General features: G+C 45.6%; 1 protein-coding gene and 1 long non-coding RNA gene across 2 annotated transcripts in view; one reads left to right on the plus strand and one right to left on the minus strand.

Moving 5' to 3' along the window:
• Positions 1 to 6,316, minus strand: part of EGLN1 (egl-9 family hypoxia inducible factor 1) — a 45,490-nt gene extending 39,174 nt beyond the window's left edge. Inside the window, exon 1 of the mRNA XM_074537477.1 lies at positions 4,906 to 6,316. Coding sequence (XP_074393578.1) covers positions 4,906 to 5,832 — 927 coding nt within the window. The 5' untranslated portion in view covers positions 5,833 to 6,316. The remainder of the gene's footprint in view (positions 1 to 4,905) is intronic.
• A 325-nt stretch (positions 6,317 to 6,641) lies between these two features.
• On the plus strand, positions 6,642 to 16,766 carry LOC113459787 (uncharacterized). The gene is made up of 3 exons (XR_012579568.1): positions 6,642 to 7,364; positions 13,354 to 13,484; positions 16,485 to 16,766. It is a non-coding gene; the product is annotated as an uncharacterized LOC113459787 (long non-coding RNA).
• The last annotated feature ends 2,249 nt before the right edge of the window (positions 16,767 to 19,015 follow it).

Here is a 19,015-nt window from a genome sequence, read left to right on the forward strand (position 1 = left end):
TCGCCACACAGCTCCTCTCAGAAACCAGCATATCTCTGTAATTTTCTCTAGTAGGAGAACCTGTCAGAATCTCAGCAATGCTAAAGTTGGCTGTAAACAAGAGTATTTTCTGGATCTTGCTGAGCTTCTCCATCAAAAGATCATTTGCAGGAGAAACCCCAGTCACTCTTCTGATCACCTCCTTCACCTGGGACCCAAAAGGCTTGTATATAAGGAATAAAAATAGAAAACTATAGTCATCACATGTCAGGGCTCTACCCCAACAGAGATTCGAGTATATCCAAGAACCATGTGTGGGCTGTTGTGTATCCATGGATCACCACACAATCTTCTGCAGACAGCACAGTCATCTACAAGAAAACAACATCACCAACAAAAGTGCTGCTGTCAGGGAAACAACCAACAGATAAGGATGAGCATTTGGTCACGTTCTGTATCAAGGTCAAGCAACACAAATGAGTACTGGGAGACTGAGAGAGACCTATGCACACTTTCCCACAACTCAGTGGCAAATTCAAAGCCATACATGAGGTCATTCACTAGGAACCAATTACATCAGTAAGCTTTCTACCAAGAAATACATTCAGGATGTGATAGTGAAATGATCTCCAGAACAACACAGGAGGATCAATGTAATCAATCACACATGCCACAAGCAAACTGAAGCAAAGCCCCCCACTTTACAGACATTCCTAAGCCCAGATCTCCAGTCCCAGCTCTTGGGTTCTTCAACCAGAGCAGGACTTAGCTGATCTGCACACCTGCCCCTGTGATTACTTCCTTTCTTCTACCACAGTCTTGGTATCATCATCACTTTCCAGTCCTGCTTGGTTGCCAAATTCTTATTCCCTCTTATTTCTCATTTGTCTTCTTACTGTCACACATGCTTACAGTTATATTTTGTAGAATAAGATACAGTGGAAAGAACACCCATAAATCTTACTTTTCCTTGGTAACATTAATCCAACATGTTTGTAGAAAAGCTGCAACATAAATAAGTGGCAAGAGCAGAGAGCGTCTTCTGTCCAGTTTATAAAAAAGCTAAGAGCAAGGTACAAGAAATCCACTCACTCTTGGAGAATTATTTTCTAGAGGAGCATTACTAACTTTGAAAGAATCTAATTTAATAGGACACAGTCAGACCAGTCTGAATCCTAGGTCTTCAGAAAACTCCAGGATCTCCAGAGTAAGAAACAAGCAATTGCCAGAAAAAGCAGAAAAGCAAGTTTACACAATATGTAACAAATAAAGCAAATTTTTAACCCACAAGTGGTTGAGAAGCAATGGGTGTCACTAGCATACTAGTAGAGAGAGGAGAGCATTAAAATGCAGCAATTTGAACAGGATTGGTCTCCTGACAGGTTTCTAGAAGTAGGAATGAAGGAAAAACTAAAGGGATGCAAGAGGGCCTGTCAAATTATCTATTTTAATGTCCTTCCTACAAAAGGCAGAGGTCAGGGTTCAAGAGATGGCTGGCACTGGGTGTAATGGTGAGCAGAAAGAAGAACACCTGATGGATCAGATGTCTGTGATTATTGGGAACCCAGTCCACAACTGGGAAGTCACGGTATTACTCCATGACCAATAAATGATGTAAGCTTCAGATCAGAGAGTCCAGAACACACAGGAAAGAGAAAGCTAGCAAAAAAATCATAAACCTGACACCACCCCTAACCCCTTCTTCACGCTCCATATGGGGAAGGAGGAAAAACCATCTCAGCTGGGGGAGATTCAGGACGATTTCTTTTCCTGATTTTGATGAGCACGCTTTTACCTCCACTAGTCATGTAAGAACAGGATAGGCAAGAAACAGAAATACATGCATGTACAAATGTGGCAACTGATAAGACAATGGAAAAAAAAGAGAATGTATGAAAAGATCAAAGAAGTAAAAAGTAGAAAATAACAGGAAGTAGGAGAAAGACACTAGAGCTCAAATATGCACAAATATGCACGTATGTGCCACTGTCTGCTAGAGAAAAGAAGGAAGCAGAGTCTGGAAAGAAAGAGAACAAAAGCAAGGAATGCAGTAAGTCAGGACTTCCAAGATGAGTAAATAGTCAGCCACTCTCTTATACTTGCTGCTGTTTCCACACACCTCAGAAGTACTTGGCTAGTTTATAACTAGTGCTATATCTTTCAGGCTGGAGAGTAATTTGCTGACACTCAGGACTAGGTAAAACCACACCAGTTTAAGTAGATCGGTTCTAGGTGGCTCAGGTAACCTAGAGAAAACACATACCAGAGACTTTAAAATATAAAATCTCAGGTCACAGTCAACATTTTACCTTATTTCACGTTCTTTGCCTTAGTGGACTGGCCCTGGTGAATGTAAATGCTTGAATGAGATCCTATTAACACAACATAGCTTTTTCCCTGACAGGCAGGTTTAGAAGCCAAGAGATTCAGGATATATATATACACACCTCAAACCAATTTCTTCTTGTTTTTTCCTACACTGCTTCTAGACAGCTGAAGTGCACTTCAACAGACACTTGCCACAGAAGTGATGGCAAGTTCAACGCCAACACCACCAATGGGTTACAAGTTGTATGGTTACAATGCAAGTTATTTGAAGTGATACTCTGGGTATCATCTGTTTCTGTTTATTCAACTCTGAGGTTGACAGTGAATGACAGTTTTCATTCTGCTTTTGCTGGCATTTTAGAGAACTGAGCTTTCCTGCACACTAAAAGCACTGACTTTTGCAGGGAAATAAACAAGGGAAAGTGAGAAGACAAAGTAATGCGTTTCAGTGCCACCAAGGAGTGAAGTACTGTCCCCTTACTGATCAGATTCCCCAACAGAGGGATTTCAAAAACCAAGAAAGACCATAAAATACAGTGGGATCCAGGAATTACAGGCATGATTGAGGATTACTACTCCAAAAGCCTTGGCACTTATTCTTTACAGAAGCATACCACTGCACAGAAAAACAGAAGCAGTATTCCCTTTTGCTGCATAAAACTGAAATCCAGCAAAACCACTGATATTTTTAGAGTGTAAGTTTGAAGCCTTAAGACTGCCTGAAAGATAAGTTGCCTTAGCAAAGTCCTGCAGGAATCTATGAGGACTCTACACCATGTTCCCATTTAAATGTTTTAGCACAGTACTGCTTCAACTGAAGAAATGCAAAGATAGCATTACAAAAAAAAAAAATAATTCCCACCCTCTTTTCTTTATCACGGGAGTTTCCCGTGCCCTGAACAAATCCAGGGCTGTTTTTTGCTGTCCAGTTTCTCCCTTCCTCCCTCCCGCAGCTTCCTACCAGCTGAGATTCTGCAGCTGCAGCAACAACAGTCCATCTGTGACAGTGCAACCACCTCGGCAGGATGACTCCTACCATTTCACTGACTTCCTTATGCTTTAACAGAGGTAGCAAAGTCTGAAGGGGCTTCACCCTTCTTTTTTTTATTAAACTGAAAAGATACTGATGAATATTCATTACTAGTTCTCTACCAAGGGCATGAATTTTATTTAAAGGACTGGAAGGGAATCGCAAATTAGGCTAATACAATAGGAGATTTTAACTCAGTTCTCTGGTCTTGAAATAGAGCTAAAGAGTAAGATTTTTGTGGAAAAGTGACTTAACGAGAGTAAAATAAAAACTCTGCCCAAAGCCACCCTGCTCCATGGCTGTGATTCCACCACCTGCCACAACACCTCACTGTAACCCGCGGGTTTATTGTGTCACCGGGGCACTCACTCACTGGTGCGAGTCTCCTGACCACACTTTTAAGTCCTGCACCTGGCAGGCCACATCCTGAGCCAAGGTTTACCAAAACCCGGCACATTCATGCTAGCCTACAAACGCTGTGCACAAGTGGTTCCACCCTCCTCAGCCAGCGCCGCTGCTGGGACACCCCGCAGCCAGCCCCTGCTTCCCACAGCTGGGCAGAGCTGTCTGACCCGCGTTTTTTGGGAGAACACGGAAGAACTCCGATTTCAATGCTCATCACCTAGAGGATAAGCTTCCAGATCAAGTGGTTTTTAACAAAACGCAGGCACATAAACAAGATCACCTTTTTTACCTGCAAACAAACCCTTTCGCCCCTTCCCAGCAGAGAGCGATCTCCAGGCTGCCCGCGGAACAGCAACCCGCCCGTCCCGGCTGCGGCCCAGGCCCGCTGGGGCTGCGGGTCCCGCCGCGGCCGGGCGTGGGACACAGAATTGTGAGGGCTGGAAACGACCCCTGGAGATCATCCAGTCCCATCTTCCTGCCCCGGCAGGGTCGCCTCGAGCAAGTGACACAGGAAGGCGTCCAGGTGGGTTTTGAATGCTTCCAGACAGAGACTCCACGACTTCCCTGGGCAGCCTGTTCAGTGCTCTGCCTCCCTCAACGTAAAGAAGTTCTTCCTCTTGCTGAGGTGGAACTTCTTGTGCTTTACTTTATGGCGACTGCTACTTGTCCTGTCACTGGGCAACACTGAAGAGTCTAGCACCGTCTTTTTAACATCAACCTGAGATATTTACATACATTAATGAGATTGTATCCTCTTTTCACTAGATTAGAAGAGCTCAGCTCCCGCAGTCTCTCTTCATGACAGAGATGCTCCAAACCCCTAATCATATTTGTGACCCTCTAGAGAAAGACAGGAGCTTCTTTCTCTTACTGAGGAGCCCAGAACTGGACACGACTCGCAAATACGAGTCGGCTCCGGGAAGCGGAGCGGCAGCGGGCGCACACGCTCAGCACAGCCCAGAACAGACGGACAGACAGACAGCCGGACGGACGTGCGCACACGCACGCAGCCCCGCAGACAGCCGCACACGTGCGCGCACACACGCCCGCACCGGGGAAGGGCCGGCTCCGCGGTCCCGCTCCCGCCCCCCCGCCACAGCCCCCCCGGCAGCAGGAGCAGGGGGAGGCCGGCACCGGGGGTCCCAGCTCCCTCCCTCACTCACTTTCGTCCTGCCGTTGATTTTGTAGTTGCCCAGCTTTCCATTACAGTGTCGGATGAGATCGTCCATGCTGTTCATGAGAAGCCGAATGGTCTGGCAGCCCGGCTCCTTGCCCTCCACCCAGGTGATCTTGTCGCCGCGAATGTCCTTAGAGGAGTCGCTCTTCTGGCTGACGAGCTGCCCGTCGGTGAAGCGGCCGGTGTGGTGGAGGGCCCGCACCTCCTCGGCCACCAGCCCGCCCAGCTCCTTGCCGAGGAAGTCGTCCACCACGCAGATGCCGTGTTTGTTCATGCAGGGCACGATGTACTCCAGCGCCAGCCGCTGCGGCACCAGCGACTTGGTCTGCCCATTGGGGCGCAGCGCGGCCGCACCGGGTCCCGCCTGCACGCCGCTCGGGTACAGGTTCGACTTGTCCCGGTACAGCAGCACTGCCTCCCCAGAGGGCGACGGGGACTGGGCCCCGGCCGATGCCTCCGCGTCACCGCCGGCAGCTGCACCGGCAGCGGCGACGTGATTGTTGGTCAGCGTTGCGGCCTCGGCGGGGGCCTCCGGGGACGGCGGCGCTGCGCCCTTCCCGACCCCCGCCCGGCTGCCATTGCCCGCCGCGGCCCCGCCGTGGGCGCGGGGCGGCGGGGGGTGCCCGCCGTGGGGCTCGGTAGCGCCCCCTGCCGCTCCAGCCGCCGCAGCGCCGCCGCCGCGGCAGATCAGCTTGTGCTTCTTCCAGTCCTGGCGCTGGTGCTCCTTGCTGCAGTAGAAGGAGCTGCGGCAGCGCCCGCACCGCAGCAGGTTCTCCATCTTCCCGCACAGCTCGCAGTACTGCCGGTCCCGCTCGCTGCTGCTGTTGTTGTTGCTGCTGCTACTGCTGCCGCCGCCGCTGCCGCTCTCGCCCTGGCCGCCCTGACCGGCGCCTCCGCCGCTGTCATTCGCCATGGCGCTGGTGGTGCCGCCGCTGCCCCGCTCCGCCGGGTCGTGTTATGTAAGGAGGCGGGCGGGAGCGGCGCTAACGCGGGCCCCCGCCCGGCCGCGCAGGGAGGGAGCGCTTACTGCATCATGGCCGCCCGGCTCCGGCACCGCCGCGGCCCCCGCCGCCCTCCGCCTCCGCCGGCCCGCGGCCTCCTCCGGCGCGCGGGGGCCCACGCCGCCCTCCCTGCGCCGCTAACGTTGCTTAGCGCCGCCTCATCGCCGCCCCACCGGCGGCGGAACGGCCGAGGGGGAGCGGAGCGGCGCGGTGAGGGGCTGCCTTCCGCTCCCCGCCGGCCTCTCTGCCCGGTGCAGCACGGGCCGGCGCGGCCGCCGCCTCTACCCACCGCGCCTCCGCTGCTCTGCCGGGGCGAGGAGGAGGAGGCGCCACTCCAGAGGCCCGCTGTGCACGTACGCCACTTCCAGCCCGCCAGCGCCGCCGGCGCGTCAGGCGGGCGTGGCCGGGCGGGCGGGGCCGGCTCGGAGCCGGCCGCGTCCTCCGCGCCGCTGCATGAGGGGCTCGGAGGCGCCGCTCCGGTCGTGGGCGCACGGACGGGCCGCGGGCCGGAGGGATCTCGTGGGGATGGCGCCTTTCTCCCGCTATGACCAGCGCGGCCTTTCCGGCAGGGACAGTGGGGAAATTGCTGGGGATGTCACTGGTCTGTGCTGCCGGGGCCGCCCCGTCGTCGCTGGGCAGGTCGCTAGTCTGAGGGTGCCCGTGACCCCGGTAGCGAGCTGCCCGCCGGCCCCGGGGGTGTGGGCCTGCCGCAGGTGAGGCGGGAGCTCCGGGCAGCGGCGGGGGACGTGGAAGCTGGGCGCTGTGGCTTCAATGACAGGGTGGCGGCGGCGGCGGCACCTGGCTACAGTGGAGAGCCGGGTTTTGTCATTCCCGTAGGCCCCAAAATACTCCCGCCGGGTAGCTGGTAGAGCGGGAGAGACATGTGCTGTCTCCTTCATAAATAACACGTGGCTTGTGTCCCGCCTAACGTTGTGGTAGTGAAGGCTGGAACTAGGTGATTAAGAAATGAAAAAGCAAAAAGCAGGAAGAAAGAGCCAGCTGATGTAGCTGCCAAAACAAGGCGAGCCCAGGAGTTGGGGCCTGTGCTGTGATGAACGTGGCAAAGTCCCTGACGGGCAAAAGGAAATTCGTTTGGCAGAGCGGTGCTGGTAGAGGGACAAAGGTCTCAGCTCGGTCACGTCCGTTGCCAAAAGCCACATGGGCATTTGGACTCCTCTGAGGTGATGTTTAAGCTTCCACTGATCCAATTAACCATGGCTTTGCTTGCTTGTGGTATAGTTTAGGAAAGTGGAGTTTCCAGCAGTAGAACCCAACACAGTGACTGATGCATCAGAGCCGTGTAGTGAGGCAGAGCAATTATTCCTCCTGGGCTGGATCTTCTTCCATCCATCTTCTCAGAGAACCATTTGTGAACAGACAGCAAATCTTTGCTCTGTGGGCTGGGCTGGTGAGACACGATACATGCCATTGGTCTGCACTGCCTGTAAGTTAAGCAAATGCATTCTAAAGCCCAAGTGTAATATACATGACCCAATATACAGATCTTGAGGTAGAAAGGTGAAATGAACCCAGAGGCTGCCCCAAGACTTCACGTGACATTGGATAAGTGATTTGTTCTCTGCCACTGTAGAAGAGGAATACTAATGCTTTTGCTTCTCACAGGCTTTTGTGAGGTGTAACACTGCAATACACTTGTATTATAGTGACATGACTTTATGCATGCAATTAATAAAAAAATTGTTTAGTTCTTATCTCTTCTATAGAACTGGATTTAGGATTGATTGGCATAGTAATAGAACTTCAAGAAATGTTAGGCACTGAATGTACTCTATGAAGAATGCAGGAGAAACAAAGTGTACTAAGGCTACAAGTGCCTTGTGGAACATACATGAAAAATGAGAAGGAAAACTAGGGTGAATTATTAGAAAGGCAAAAGGAGTACTCAGAGGACAAGGTCATGAAAGCCCAGTGGATAAAATTTCAAGGTGAATATGACTAGTGAGCTCCAAGGGAGAATTAAAAACAACAACAACCACCAAAGGAAAAACAAGGTGGCAAATGAACTGGAAAAGATGGAAACTAAAATCAAAGTTCCAGATTAGTAATTTCTTTGTGGTAAGGGCAGAAGAAAGTGGACTAAAACCAAGTTTTAAATCCAGTGCATGAAGTGGGCAGATTTTTACATATGTGTAATGAGAGTTTTTCCTTCAACTATAGGTGTATGAGGTATGTCAAAAATACTAGGTTTAGGCATTACTCTAGCATGCCTTAAGAAGAGATTCATTCAGCTGATTTCCTTGGACTTGTAGCATTGTTAAACTGGGCTAAATGAGAAGAAAGTCAAGGCTGTTATTTTCAAAAACTTGAGAAATGCATACAATGGTATTCTGCCAGATAGAAACTGAAGAGTTAAAGATCTTTTGTATTTGTTGTGTACTCCTTCAGCAAACACAATGGAGATGAAAGTCACAGACTTGAAACTCAATCATCCAACCATGAAACAACTAGGAAAGAGACCAAGGCACAAATATGGTGCCTGGCTAAAATCTAATGATAGTTATTAATTTACAGGCTAATTTGGCTTCAAAAGTCTTCTGTTCTTTCCCTCTCTTTTCCACATGTCTTTTGGGATATAATTAAAGGTCTTAGTTTTCACATTTGCTAATGTGCTAAGCTACTTCAGGTTGTCTTGACATCATAGTGTTTCACAGCATGGTTAACAGAAATACCAACTTCAACAAAATCCATCTTTGGGTGTATGAAGCATTTGCCTTATTATTGCAGCACTACACCAGTGACACAAAACTTAATGTAGAACTGTAAAACAAGTGACAAAGCTCTGTTGAGGAGCAGTGGTGGTAAGGAAACTCAGGAGGACAATGAGTAGTTATATTACAATAGTGTTTGCAACATGCTAGAAATGTTTTCCAAGCATAGAAGACTCTATTCATTGCCAAAGAACTTGTGCCTTAAAAGACAGTGTAAGGACAAAGCACAACAAAAAGCAACATGTGGTATACTAAGTAAAATGATCCATATGATGGTTGCCAGAACAGAGGAGGAAAGGACTTCCTTCTCTTTTTTTTTTTTTTTTCTTTTCAGCTGGTCGCTCTTCACTTGGCCCCATAAGTGGCCTTTCTAAGATAGCCAATTTCTTGTCTGTGTCAGTGAATGTTGGAAAAAAGCTTTACTGGTAACTAGGTAATGATGAGACATACTGCTTTGCAGAGAACGCAATGAAAAGTCTTTAAAATTAAATACCAGTCGTGATGAGGATGTTATGGGGTAAACTTAGTGCAAGGTCATAGTTTTTTATCACCACTTAGATATGGATCTGATATGTTTATTAGAAAGGGGGGAAAAAAAGGTTTGGTCAATGAATAACTCTTCTGTTTTTATTAAGTAGTAATAATAGCTGCATTTATAGCATGCTTTAGCTAGCTTGTGTACTGCAGCACTGAGATTATATAAGCAACCAAAACAGAATCTTCAAAGTCCAGGGAGAAGGGGAATGCAGAGTAACAAGATTATAGGAGGTTACAAAGTCAGTTCAGAAATAAAGTTTAAATGAAAAGTAATCTCATGCTGAGATTGTTTCACTGTGAATGGGGAAAAAAGTGCTTGGACTCCAGGCTAAGCTTTTCATTGCTGCCAGAAGGCCTCTTGGAAACTGCCTGTGCTCCTGAGGTGGGTGGTAGTGTCAGGCATCAGTGAGACACATGCATGTCCCCAACAGCATCATAATTAAAAGTCAGAACTTGGGGGCTTGTAGCATTTGCTCTCCTCCACCCAGACCACTCCACCATGTTCTTCACCCTGACTGCTGCTATTCCACTTAAACCATTATTCACTGGTCTCAACAGTACCATTTTTCAAGCTTGCTTTTCATACTAGCAAGTGAACTGTAACAGGTTGCAGATTTTCCAAATTAAAGGACAGAACTGTTTGTCTGAGTTGGATTCTCTGTCAAGCTCACTTCCTTTCTAATCAGGACAAAGTGTACAGAGTACATCCACAAGGCTATGCAAGTGCTCCTTTGTTGAATGCACCCTCTTTTCCTGAGGTACTCAAAGGGTTAGCATGGTTTATTCATCTCCCAGATAGCTCCCCTGGCCCCTGTTTCTGGAAGGCAAGGAAAGGGTCACCCAGTAGGTGTGGGATTACTGCCTGGCAGGACTAGTGCCAGCCATTACAGAGGAGCCCATGACCAAACACAGGGTCCTTCAAGTCACTTGGGCAGCACAACTGAAGGGATCTCAGAACTTTTCAAGATCCAGGCTTTGATATGCCAGGAACTTGGTGTTTTCCACAGTATGAAGTGGCATAGGGCCCTTGGGACAACAGAGAATTTGGCTTAGAGCTCTGAAAATCTTGCTGCACCCTGTACCATCTTTCATTCTGCTTAGTTGATGCCATTATAGAGTTTCAGTAAAAGTTTTTGCTGAAATTAAAGTGATAGAATATCATAATGGTCTAATGTTTAAAAGAAAAAACCTGTCATTATAATCTGAGTTTATAAGTGTTGGACTAAATCATAAGGATTATTCTCAATTACTTTATGTAAACTTGTTTAATACTGTCTTGAATATTATGAGATTCCTCCAGGCTGTTTAACTAAAATTGGTTTTGCTGTCCCTGAATCTGTCTGAAATTATATGCAGTTTCATATCCTGGAATATAGCCTATTTTTATTATACCAAAATATGGTTAGGGTTGATCCAGAGAAATTTATACATATTAAAATTTTTGTCTACAGTAATAATTTTATTCACATTTAAGGAAAATTAATTATGCCAGTTAAATACAAAACAATGGGTTTTTCTTCTTTTAAGCTGAAAATTCTGCTTCCAGATGTCTGTATCTGTAAAGCTATGGAAATGCAGCATAGCTTAGAAAATCCTCAAGACCAACTCATTCCAGTTTTGTCCTCATTTTAAACTTTGTACCATGGAAAGTTCAAAAGCTTTTTTTCACATTGTTTGTGAGATTTCTCCAGAGGGAGTATTTCTGGCTCTGGTTAGAAAAGAACTCCCTGTCTTGCTAAAGATTGACAATTATGTACATTTTTGGCCTCTAACTTAAGCAAGCCAGCAGGCCCTCAGGGTGCTTAAAGTCCAGTTATGAACAGAAAATTACTTTTAAAGAACACTCTCTAAACCCATTTGAAATTCACTCACTGATACAGCAATAAGCAGTTTTGAGGGCAAAAAAAGTGAGAGATTCCTGTTTTATCTGTATGTAGGTCAAATGTATCTGAACTGCTCCAGAATTTTTTCTTGATTTTTCTGCAGAAAAGTCTTCCAGAGTGAGAACAGAGGACTCCAACATAAAGAAAGCCCAGTGCTTCATAGCAGCACAATCACAAAAAGACCTGTTCATTCTGCATCTGATATGTGCTTCCTGCCTCTCTGTCATCATGATTCAGCATGGTGACATGCTGAAAGATCATTAAGGTGGAAACAATGCCGAGCAGTGTTAGGATGATGTGACCTGCCACGATTATTTTGTGTGTACCTGATTTATTGCACATCATATTTTCTCTTTCCTTGTCTTTCGGCTGCCAGGCACGTAGTTCATACTTCTGCCAGTGCCTGGTCTTGTACTTGGAAAAGAGAACAGGGATGCCCTGGGGTGTAGGCAAGGACAGTTTGCCCTCTGTACCTTGGTTTGGAAAGCTTGAGAATACCTCAGTTCATGCATTGCAATATATGGTGCTATTTAATGAGTTACAACGACTCCACTTTTTTCATTTATTTTTCTGATTGCCTATGAACAGTTACCCAGAGCTCAAGAGAGGAACTCAAGAAGTGTTCCTTAAAACTATGAAGACAAATTTGTTGAAAACCTGGACATTTTTTCCCTGTCTCCAGAAGACTAGCATAATTTCTGGAACCCGTAAACTCTTTTTCTTATAGAGGCAGTTGTGCAAGTAGGGGAGATTCCAAGAAAATGGTGATCTTAAAAGATCTGCTGCTATGAAAGGAGAGACCTGTCTCAGTAATTTAGGAGAGGAAGGAAAAGATAATAGCAAGTGAGGTTTTGAGCTGATAAGACTTGACTAGGTGGTATTCCTTAATAACACTTAGTGGTTTGATTTTTGTTCTCTCTTTTTTGATGAGGCAGTTCCTTGAGAAGAATGGGGACAGGCTTCTCAAGGAACTGCATTTTGTTTGTTTTTTGAGTGAACAATAGTATCCTCCCTCTTTTCTTGAACAATGGAGATTCAATATTATAGCTCAGGTTTTGTTAAAACTGTCAAAGTAGCACATCTGCCCCAAAGAGCTCACCTTTGCCAGGGCTGGCTACAGATGCAGGCAGACAAAAGCACTGTGAGCCTGAGCCCCAAAGAGCCACTGCAGTCCAGGTGGCTCAGTACTGTGTTTTCTGTCACTAGCCATTCTTCCTTCTGCCAGGACAGTGCCTGTGTTCCCATGCCCCCCTCTGATGCATAACTCAATCCAGTGTCCTGTTGCTCTCCTGCCATTGCACCCTTCAGTGTCTATCCCATCCCAAGGGCTTTGTGATGTCTGTTTTTGCAAAGATACAGTGCCCTTACTCTGTGCCTCTCTGGCTTTCTTCACTTGTGGTTCACTTAAGACACAGTGTTGAGTTGCTGCCACCAGAAGGGGTGGTTCTGCTCCCTCCAGAGCCTTTCTCCTTGGCATCGCTCTTGTCAAGCCCTTTGGTGAGTCAGTTCCAGAGAGTAGTTTTCTGTTGGATTAACAAGTTGGATCAGCTTACCAAGTGGTTTGATGTGGTGTAAGAGAGGGTGTGGACCAGCAGGGCCAGGAGTTTGGGAGGGAAAAGCAGGACCACCCAAGTCAGAATAGTAAGCTGACTCGGTCATGTCATGTAACTTCACTCTTATTTACTTCAGATTATGTAACTTGATCCATTTCTACTTTCTCTTTTCTCTGATTGAAGAGAAGCTTTTAATTTTGAAACTGAATTGAGAGAATCAGCAGATGCAAAGGGCAGGGTATTTTGTACCAAGACAGGATAATGGCTAGTGTCACCTGATACTGCTGTCTGAGGATGCAAGGAGAGGTGTTTCAGGCTATTGATGGTGCAAACAGCATGCCAGGGACTCCAATTTTGTAAGTTTTTGTTTGTTTCTTTGTTTTTCTTTTCAGGTTTTAGTAGTTGAAAGGTTCTGGCTGTTGATGATAATAGTTATTGATATTTTAGAACTGAACTCATTTGGTATTAAAACTTGTGATATTGATGCACACTCGTTATGATGGTGTTCTCTGTCTTATTCTTCCTATCCTCTCTGCAAATACTCTTTGACTAATACCAGAGCAAGGTATTTAATCATGTTTTAAAGTACTTCCCAAGCAACTTATACCAAGGACAGATACTTATAAACCAGGAATGCTAGTAGTGGATATACAGGAATTTAAATTCCTATATCACAAAAATTGTTCTCCCTGCATGATCTAAAGTGACACTACTCATTTTATCTCTTTCAGTGGGCATTCAGATGGCACAATGCTGTTCATGAATCCACTGAAACATAATGTTGGAATTGTACATTGGAGAGCTTTTACAAAGCAGTAGTGAAATATTAAGTCCTGGAAAATTAAGCTTACAAGGATTTTGTGTAAGTGAGTGGCTAAATTTGTATTATTAACATCCTTGTTTTGTGTTCACAGTGATAGTATGTGCTACAGAGCTGTAATTAGTGCTGGGTTGTGATTGAGTCTTGCTATCATTCTGCATCAGCTTGTCACTGTTTGAGTCACCTGAACCTGTTCCTTGCTCCTCCAGTCAGCTAATTAGTGAGTTAGAGCAAAGGTGGCATTTTATTGGTACTAGAAGAAATGGCCTTTCCTTTTTATGCAGAAGAAAAAACAGGTCAAGAAGCAACTCGCTCCTTCTTCATCCACTTAGAGTACAAGGGAAGATGATAATGTTTATCTTGTCAGGAGGTGGATTTCATTTTTTTTCCACTCCTGTTGCATTAGGTTATATTTTCTCCCTGGAATTATTCTGTTTTTTGTTGTTGTTTTGGGTGTATATTGTTGTTTGTTCATTTGTTTGTATCAGTGTGTATGTGTCTACCCTCGGATTGTTGGTAATGTCAGGACCATGTTCAGGAGTTTTCATTAAAAAGCAGATTCCTAAAAAGTATTTCTCCTTTAGTTTAGAGCTTCCTCACTGTGTGATTGACTTCTGACTGGAGGGGACAGGCATACAAGAGATGAAGACTCTGTCCTCATCTATTTACCGAATTGTTCAAATGATTGTTGAAATTTGTGTAGGAGGCAACACTCCTCCCTTTGTGCAAACACATCCTCCAATAAAAGCCATGTGCTGTGGGCAGAAGTAGTCAAAGACTTGCTGCCTTTTTCTTTTTTTTAAAACAGCAACTTATCAGTTTCAGAGGCTTGCTCATTTATGTGCAGACTGTTTGTGGATTTGCCCCCCTGTGAACCCAGCCTGACTCCTACCTTATTTTAGCTACAGCCACAGCCATTTATCCACTATTTTAAATATTTTATTTATCCACTATATTCTGTATTTAACTTGTGACACGAGTAAAAAAATGTTGAAACACATCTTTGTGGAGCACCGTGCAGCAGTGCATTTGTTAATGGAATCTTATTTTTTTATTTTAAAATAGCAGCCTTAATCTTTTAAGGAAAAACTGCAGCACAAAGCTAAAAACAGTTTTTCTTCTCTGTTATCTTAAGACAGCTCTGAATCACAGACCTAGGACAAAAATCAATTGAGAATATGGGTTCCTGGTAGAGAATCTGCCCCAAGCATGTCAGGAAGAAAAGTTTTCAGAGGTTCATAAATGCCAATATAACATCAAACACATGCCTGGTGCACTACATACTGTACTGCAAAGGTTCAGTGATTGTTAGAGCTGGGCAAAACTCTAAAGCAAGGTGGAAGCTTGTTTCCCTTTGTAAGGAGAGCAGCTAGATGTGAGCTCTTCCAGAAAACTCCCTGGAAACTTTCATCTAGCCTCAGTGCTCTATAAATAGAGGAGGTCTTCATCCCTGAGGAGGTTTTGCAGTGTTGTGTGGGGGAGTGCTGAGCTCCAATGGAGGCAGAGGGAGCAGAGTTGTGGAGCAGTGTGGTGGAACCAGGAAGGGGAACAGGATCCCCTTCATTGTGAGATGAGGTGTGAGGACAGCTTGAGAGGAGAATAATTAAGATATAAGGCTCTTCCCAAAAATGTGTTTGGAGGGAGAAATTCCCTTAGATGCTATACTGAGAGTACTGCAGCAGTGTGGAAAATGAAGCCACAGTGACCGTCAGCTGGAAATGACAAAAAAAGATACCTGCCTCAATCAGTCAAGAAACACTCCTGAAGAGTGGATCCTTCCCTCTCCACCACAAATGGAGAAATGGTTTCACTGGGACCAGTGAATACAGCAATACATGCTGTAGTTCACCATGTAGAAATTATTCCATTTTTCTGATGGACTGTCATGAGTGTGGTAATATATGAGAGAGTAATGACAAACATAACTCTAGATGAAGTCCCAAGGGCAAAACACTTGGAATTTAGTTTCTGAAAAATATGTAAATATAGAAAGAAACCAGGTGACTGTTACAGAAACCAGAAGAGTCTGACCTAACACTCTCCCTTTTCATTAATGTAGGGAAGTTCCTTGATTGTGATGGCGATTAAAAAGCACTGTCTTCCAAAATTTAGCTGCACTGTATTTTCCAATATGTAGCTAGAGTTTAAATATGGGGGAGAAGTTGTGTTTGGGTAAAGTTTCATGTATTATTTTCTAAATAAATAACTTTTAAAAATTGTATTGAAAAAGGAAAATTTTGCTCTGACTTCTGATAGCTCAGCCTCATGGCAATATCAAAGTCTTGTATACTATGCATTTGAAAGTGGCATACTCCATTACTTGTTTGGTTACTTTTGGGGAGAAAAAACCTGAAAATATAAAAAAGAGGCTTAATTTTGGCTAAGCTCACTAATTTGGAGTGAACAAGGCTAATTTTGGAGGCAATATTCTGTCTACAGAAGAATGAAAAAATGAAAGCAAACTATTTTCCTCCTTACAGACTGCATATTGAACGGTGGTCTATAGATAAGTTATTGTTTGATCTCGAAGACCTTTGTATGCAATCTTTAAATGTTTTTCTTCCTGCCAGCAGAGTTCCAGAGTTAAGAGAAACCTTAATTTTGTTGATGTAAAAACAATATGGAAATAATAATAATAATAATATAGGAAAACTGAGCCACTGCCCTACAAGGCTGTCATTCCTCTGCCTTCCTGTATCATCCAGCTACAATTTCTTTAAAAAAGCTTACAATTTCTTAATCTCTTTAAAGGTGAGGGAGATGTGTTTTCTGTACCAGAACAGAGTTTACTTCTATTAGTGTGCTGAGGTTTTATGGTGGAATTTTAAGACCAGCCCTTTAGATGAGCTAGAATGTATGATACAAAGTGCTAATTGTAAGGTAAATTACAAGGAGAAAAACCTCACAAAACCAAAACTGATGACAAATCACTTGGTCATGCTCGGCTTCTAAGTAATCGGGACAAAATGTACAAATGGGAGGGGATTTCTAACAGTGTCATGCATTAACTCCCAAAAACTTCCCTTTGCTTTTTTATTCCAGTGAGCAAAGTCGTTCTCACATATCCCAGGCTGCTGCAACTGAATCGTCTACTGCAATCTCCAAGGCCCCAATAGAAAGAGTTTCTTCATGTAAACAAGCCTGTTCACACACACAAGAGAGAAGGAGTCACTCCAGTGCTGGTGTAATCTCTCTGAGCAGCTTCTCAGACACCCTAAGGCTGTACTCTTGAAGTTGTGCACCCATACCTGACATGTGTACAGTGGTTTTAAGAATATTTTGTTAACGTTTTGCTAACTACTGAAATAAATTGTTCATAAATTAGTCTGGCTGCATGCTGTATTGCTGTGAGAGAGTCTGAGAAAGAAGGGAGAGGCTAGAACTTGTTTTCAAGTGGTTTATTGACTATTGAACTCATAGGTAGAGTAAATGCAGCAGCAAATAAGCTGATTTTTGTGTTACAACAGTGCACAGTCTCACCTTCTCCCTTCTTGCATCGTATTTCCTATCTAGGTCACTGTGCAGTGCAAGGCTGTTGATTTACCAGATAATGTTTCCACACATTGCCCTAGTCATGGTGATGACAGGCCGGTTTTCAGACTGTTTATGCAAATCTCTAGTGTCTTGAGCCTACTCCTGGCACAAATTTTACCTTCCTCCTTGCTGGTTTGGTGCCTGGTATGGCTTGCCCAGCCTTATGGATGGCACTGGCTATACTGACATCTAAGCAGCTTTGTAGATAAAGCCATCTTGCTGTCAGCCTGTTAAACATAGATTCCGTCACTACCCTGCAACTGCTGTGTAATTAAATGTTCTGCTAGGCATACTCTGGCTTAATGAGTTTTATGAGTCATGGTGGCAAAGAGAAAGGAGAGTCCCCGAAAACAAGAATGGGCACAAACACCCTCTTGATAATTATCTTATTTAGAGAGTAAAGGTTCTTGTTGTACAGAAAAGTCAACACCAGGTCTCCTTGGATCCCTTGTCAGACAATCTCACGCTGATGCCTGCTAAGGTACTGGAGAAAGTGATTTTGCAGTTCTGAATTACATAAAACAGTGCACTTGCACGAAAGTGGTTTGTTTGTGGCATCTTGATTTGAGAGGCTTGAGAAGGAAGGAAGGAAGAGGTGAGAACTTGCAAATTCTGTGCTCTCATAAGCTCAACCCCAAACCCATCTACACCACAGGAGGTGGTGAGCATTGCTAGGCCCCAGTAGTCAAGATCTGAGCATTTAAAGCATCACCAAAACCATGTCTCACTAGCTGCAAGCAACTGGGGCATGAAAACTGCTGGTGTGAGAAGGCAGCTCAGCAGCATCATCATGCTCTAGTGTGCTGAGGCAGAGGGACTGCACCCTGCATGGCCAGGACCATCCACACTCTGCTTTCACACCCTGTTGTTCCAGGAGGGAGGGACTGTGCCCCTGGCAGTGTGTGCAGCATGGTGGCTCTGCTTGACCCCAGCTGGGCCTCAATGGAACCTTCTCCTTGACTGCCAGTGGGGGGGAGAGGCAGTCAAGGAGAATGTAGGGATGAAAAAGTGTGGGGCACATCTGGAGTTCCTCTGACCAGACTCACCCTCTTGGTGTAGCTTGCCCTGAACACAAGCCAAAGCCAGCTCCTGGGTGCATGGGGCACAGCAGCACAGAGGTGCCTATCTGTGTAAACTCCAGGTCTGTGGGCTGAGGAGATTACTGCTCACCCAGCTCTCAGGCACACACACCCTGCCAGCTTTCCTTGACCTATTTATTAGCACTGAACTAGATATAGGCAGACCTTGTGTTTCAGCTGCCTGAGCTAGCACAACTCACTTTGATAGCAGAAGAGCAGGGGAAGCATACAAACAGTTTTGCTGACAGGGTAGTGATGGTTAGGAGGAGAATTGTAACAGCCAGGGTGGGATTGGATGGAGGTACTGACACTTCAACAGCAGCTGGAAGCTTGAGTCTCCAGTCTGGCTGGAGGTTGCAGTCCATATGGCTGTGGTTGCAGACAGGCTATGACTGCATAAGCAGGGCTTTGAGTAGAGCTGTTCCCTCCCTTCCTTTCTCCATGCTGCCCCAGCAGCCTGCCTGCCTCTCCTGTGGCTCTCCTTGTCTCACCTGAGCCTGGTGTGCTCATGCAGAGACTGCTCATGCTGGGCCAGCTCGTGTCCAGTGCTTGCAGCAGCACACAGCATAAATGACAGGGCTCTGTGTATTCCCCAGATGGGACAAGAATCAGCCTTTGCTGCAGCCCCCCTGCTTAGCTTGTCTTTTCACCTTAAGCTGTTCATCTATCTGGGTCCTGTTGCAAATGCTGAATTAAACCCTTAATACCTCTGAGCAGGGATGGAGGGTTAAATCAGATGAAAGATTAGAGTATCTTAGCAGGATATATCTTAACCAAGGGTCCTGAGTCTGTAACTAAAGTTTAAAATGCCCCTGGGCAGCTGGCTACACCCCTGGTGGTGCCAAGACTTGCTAAACAGCAGCCTGTGTGAGCTGCTGGTGCCTATTCAGTCAGATCTGCTGCCATCTCTTCAAGACCAGGACACCAACTTTGTTTGGTGGGCATCCTAACCCATGGGCA

This window comes from Zonotrichia albicollis, chromosome 3, assembly GCF_047830755.1.
Source record: "Zonotrichia albicollis isolate bZonAlb1 chromosome 3, bZonAlb1.hap1, whole genome shotgun sequence".
NCBI classification, from domain to species: domain Eukaryota; kingdom Metazoa; phylum Chordata; class Aves; order Passeriformes; family Passerellidae; genus Zonotrichia; species Zonotrichia albicollis.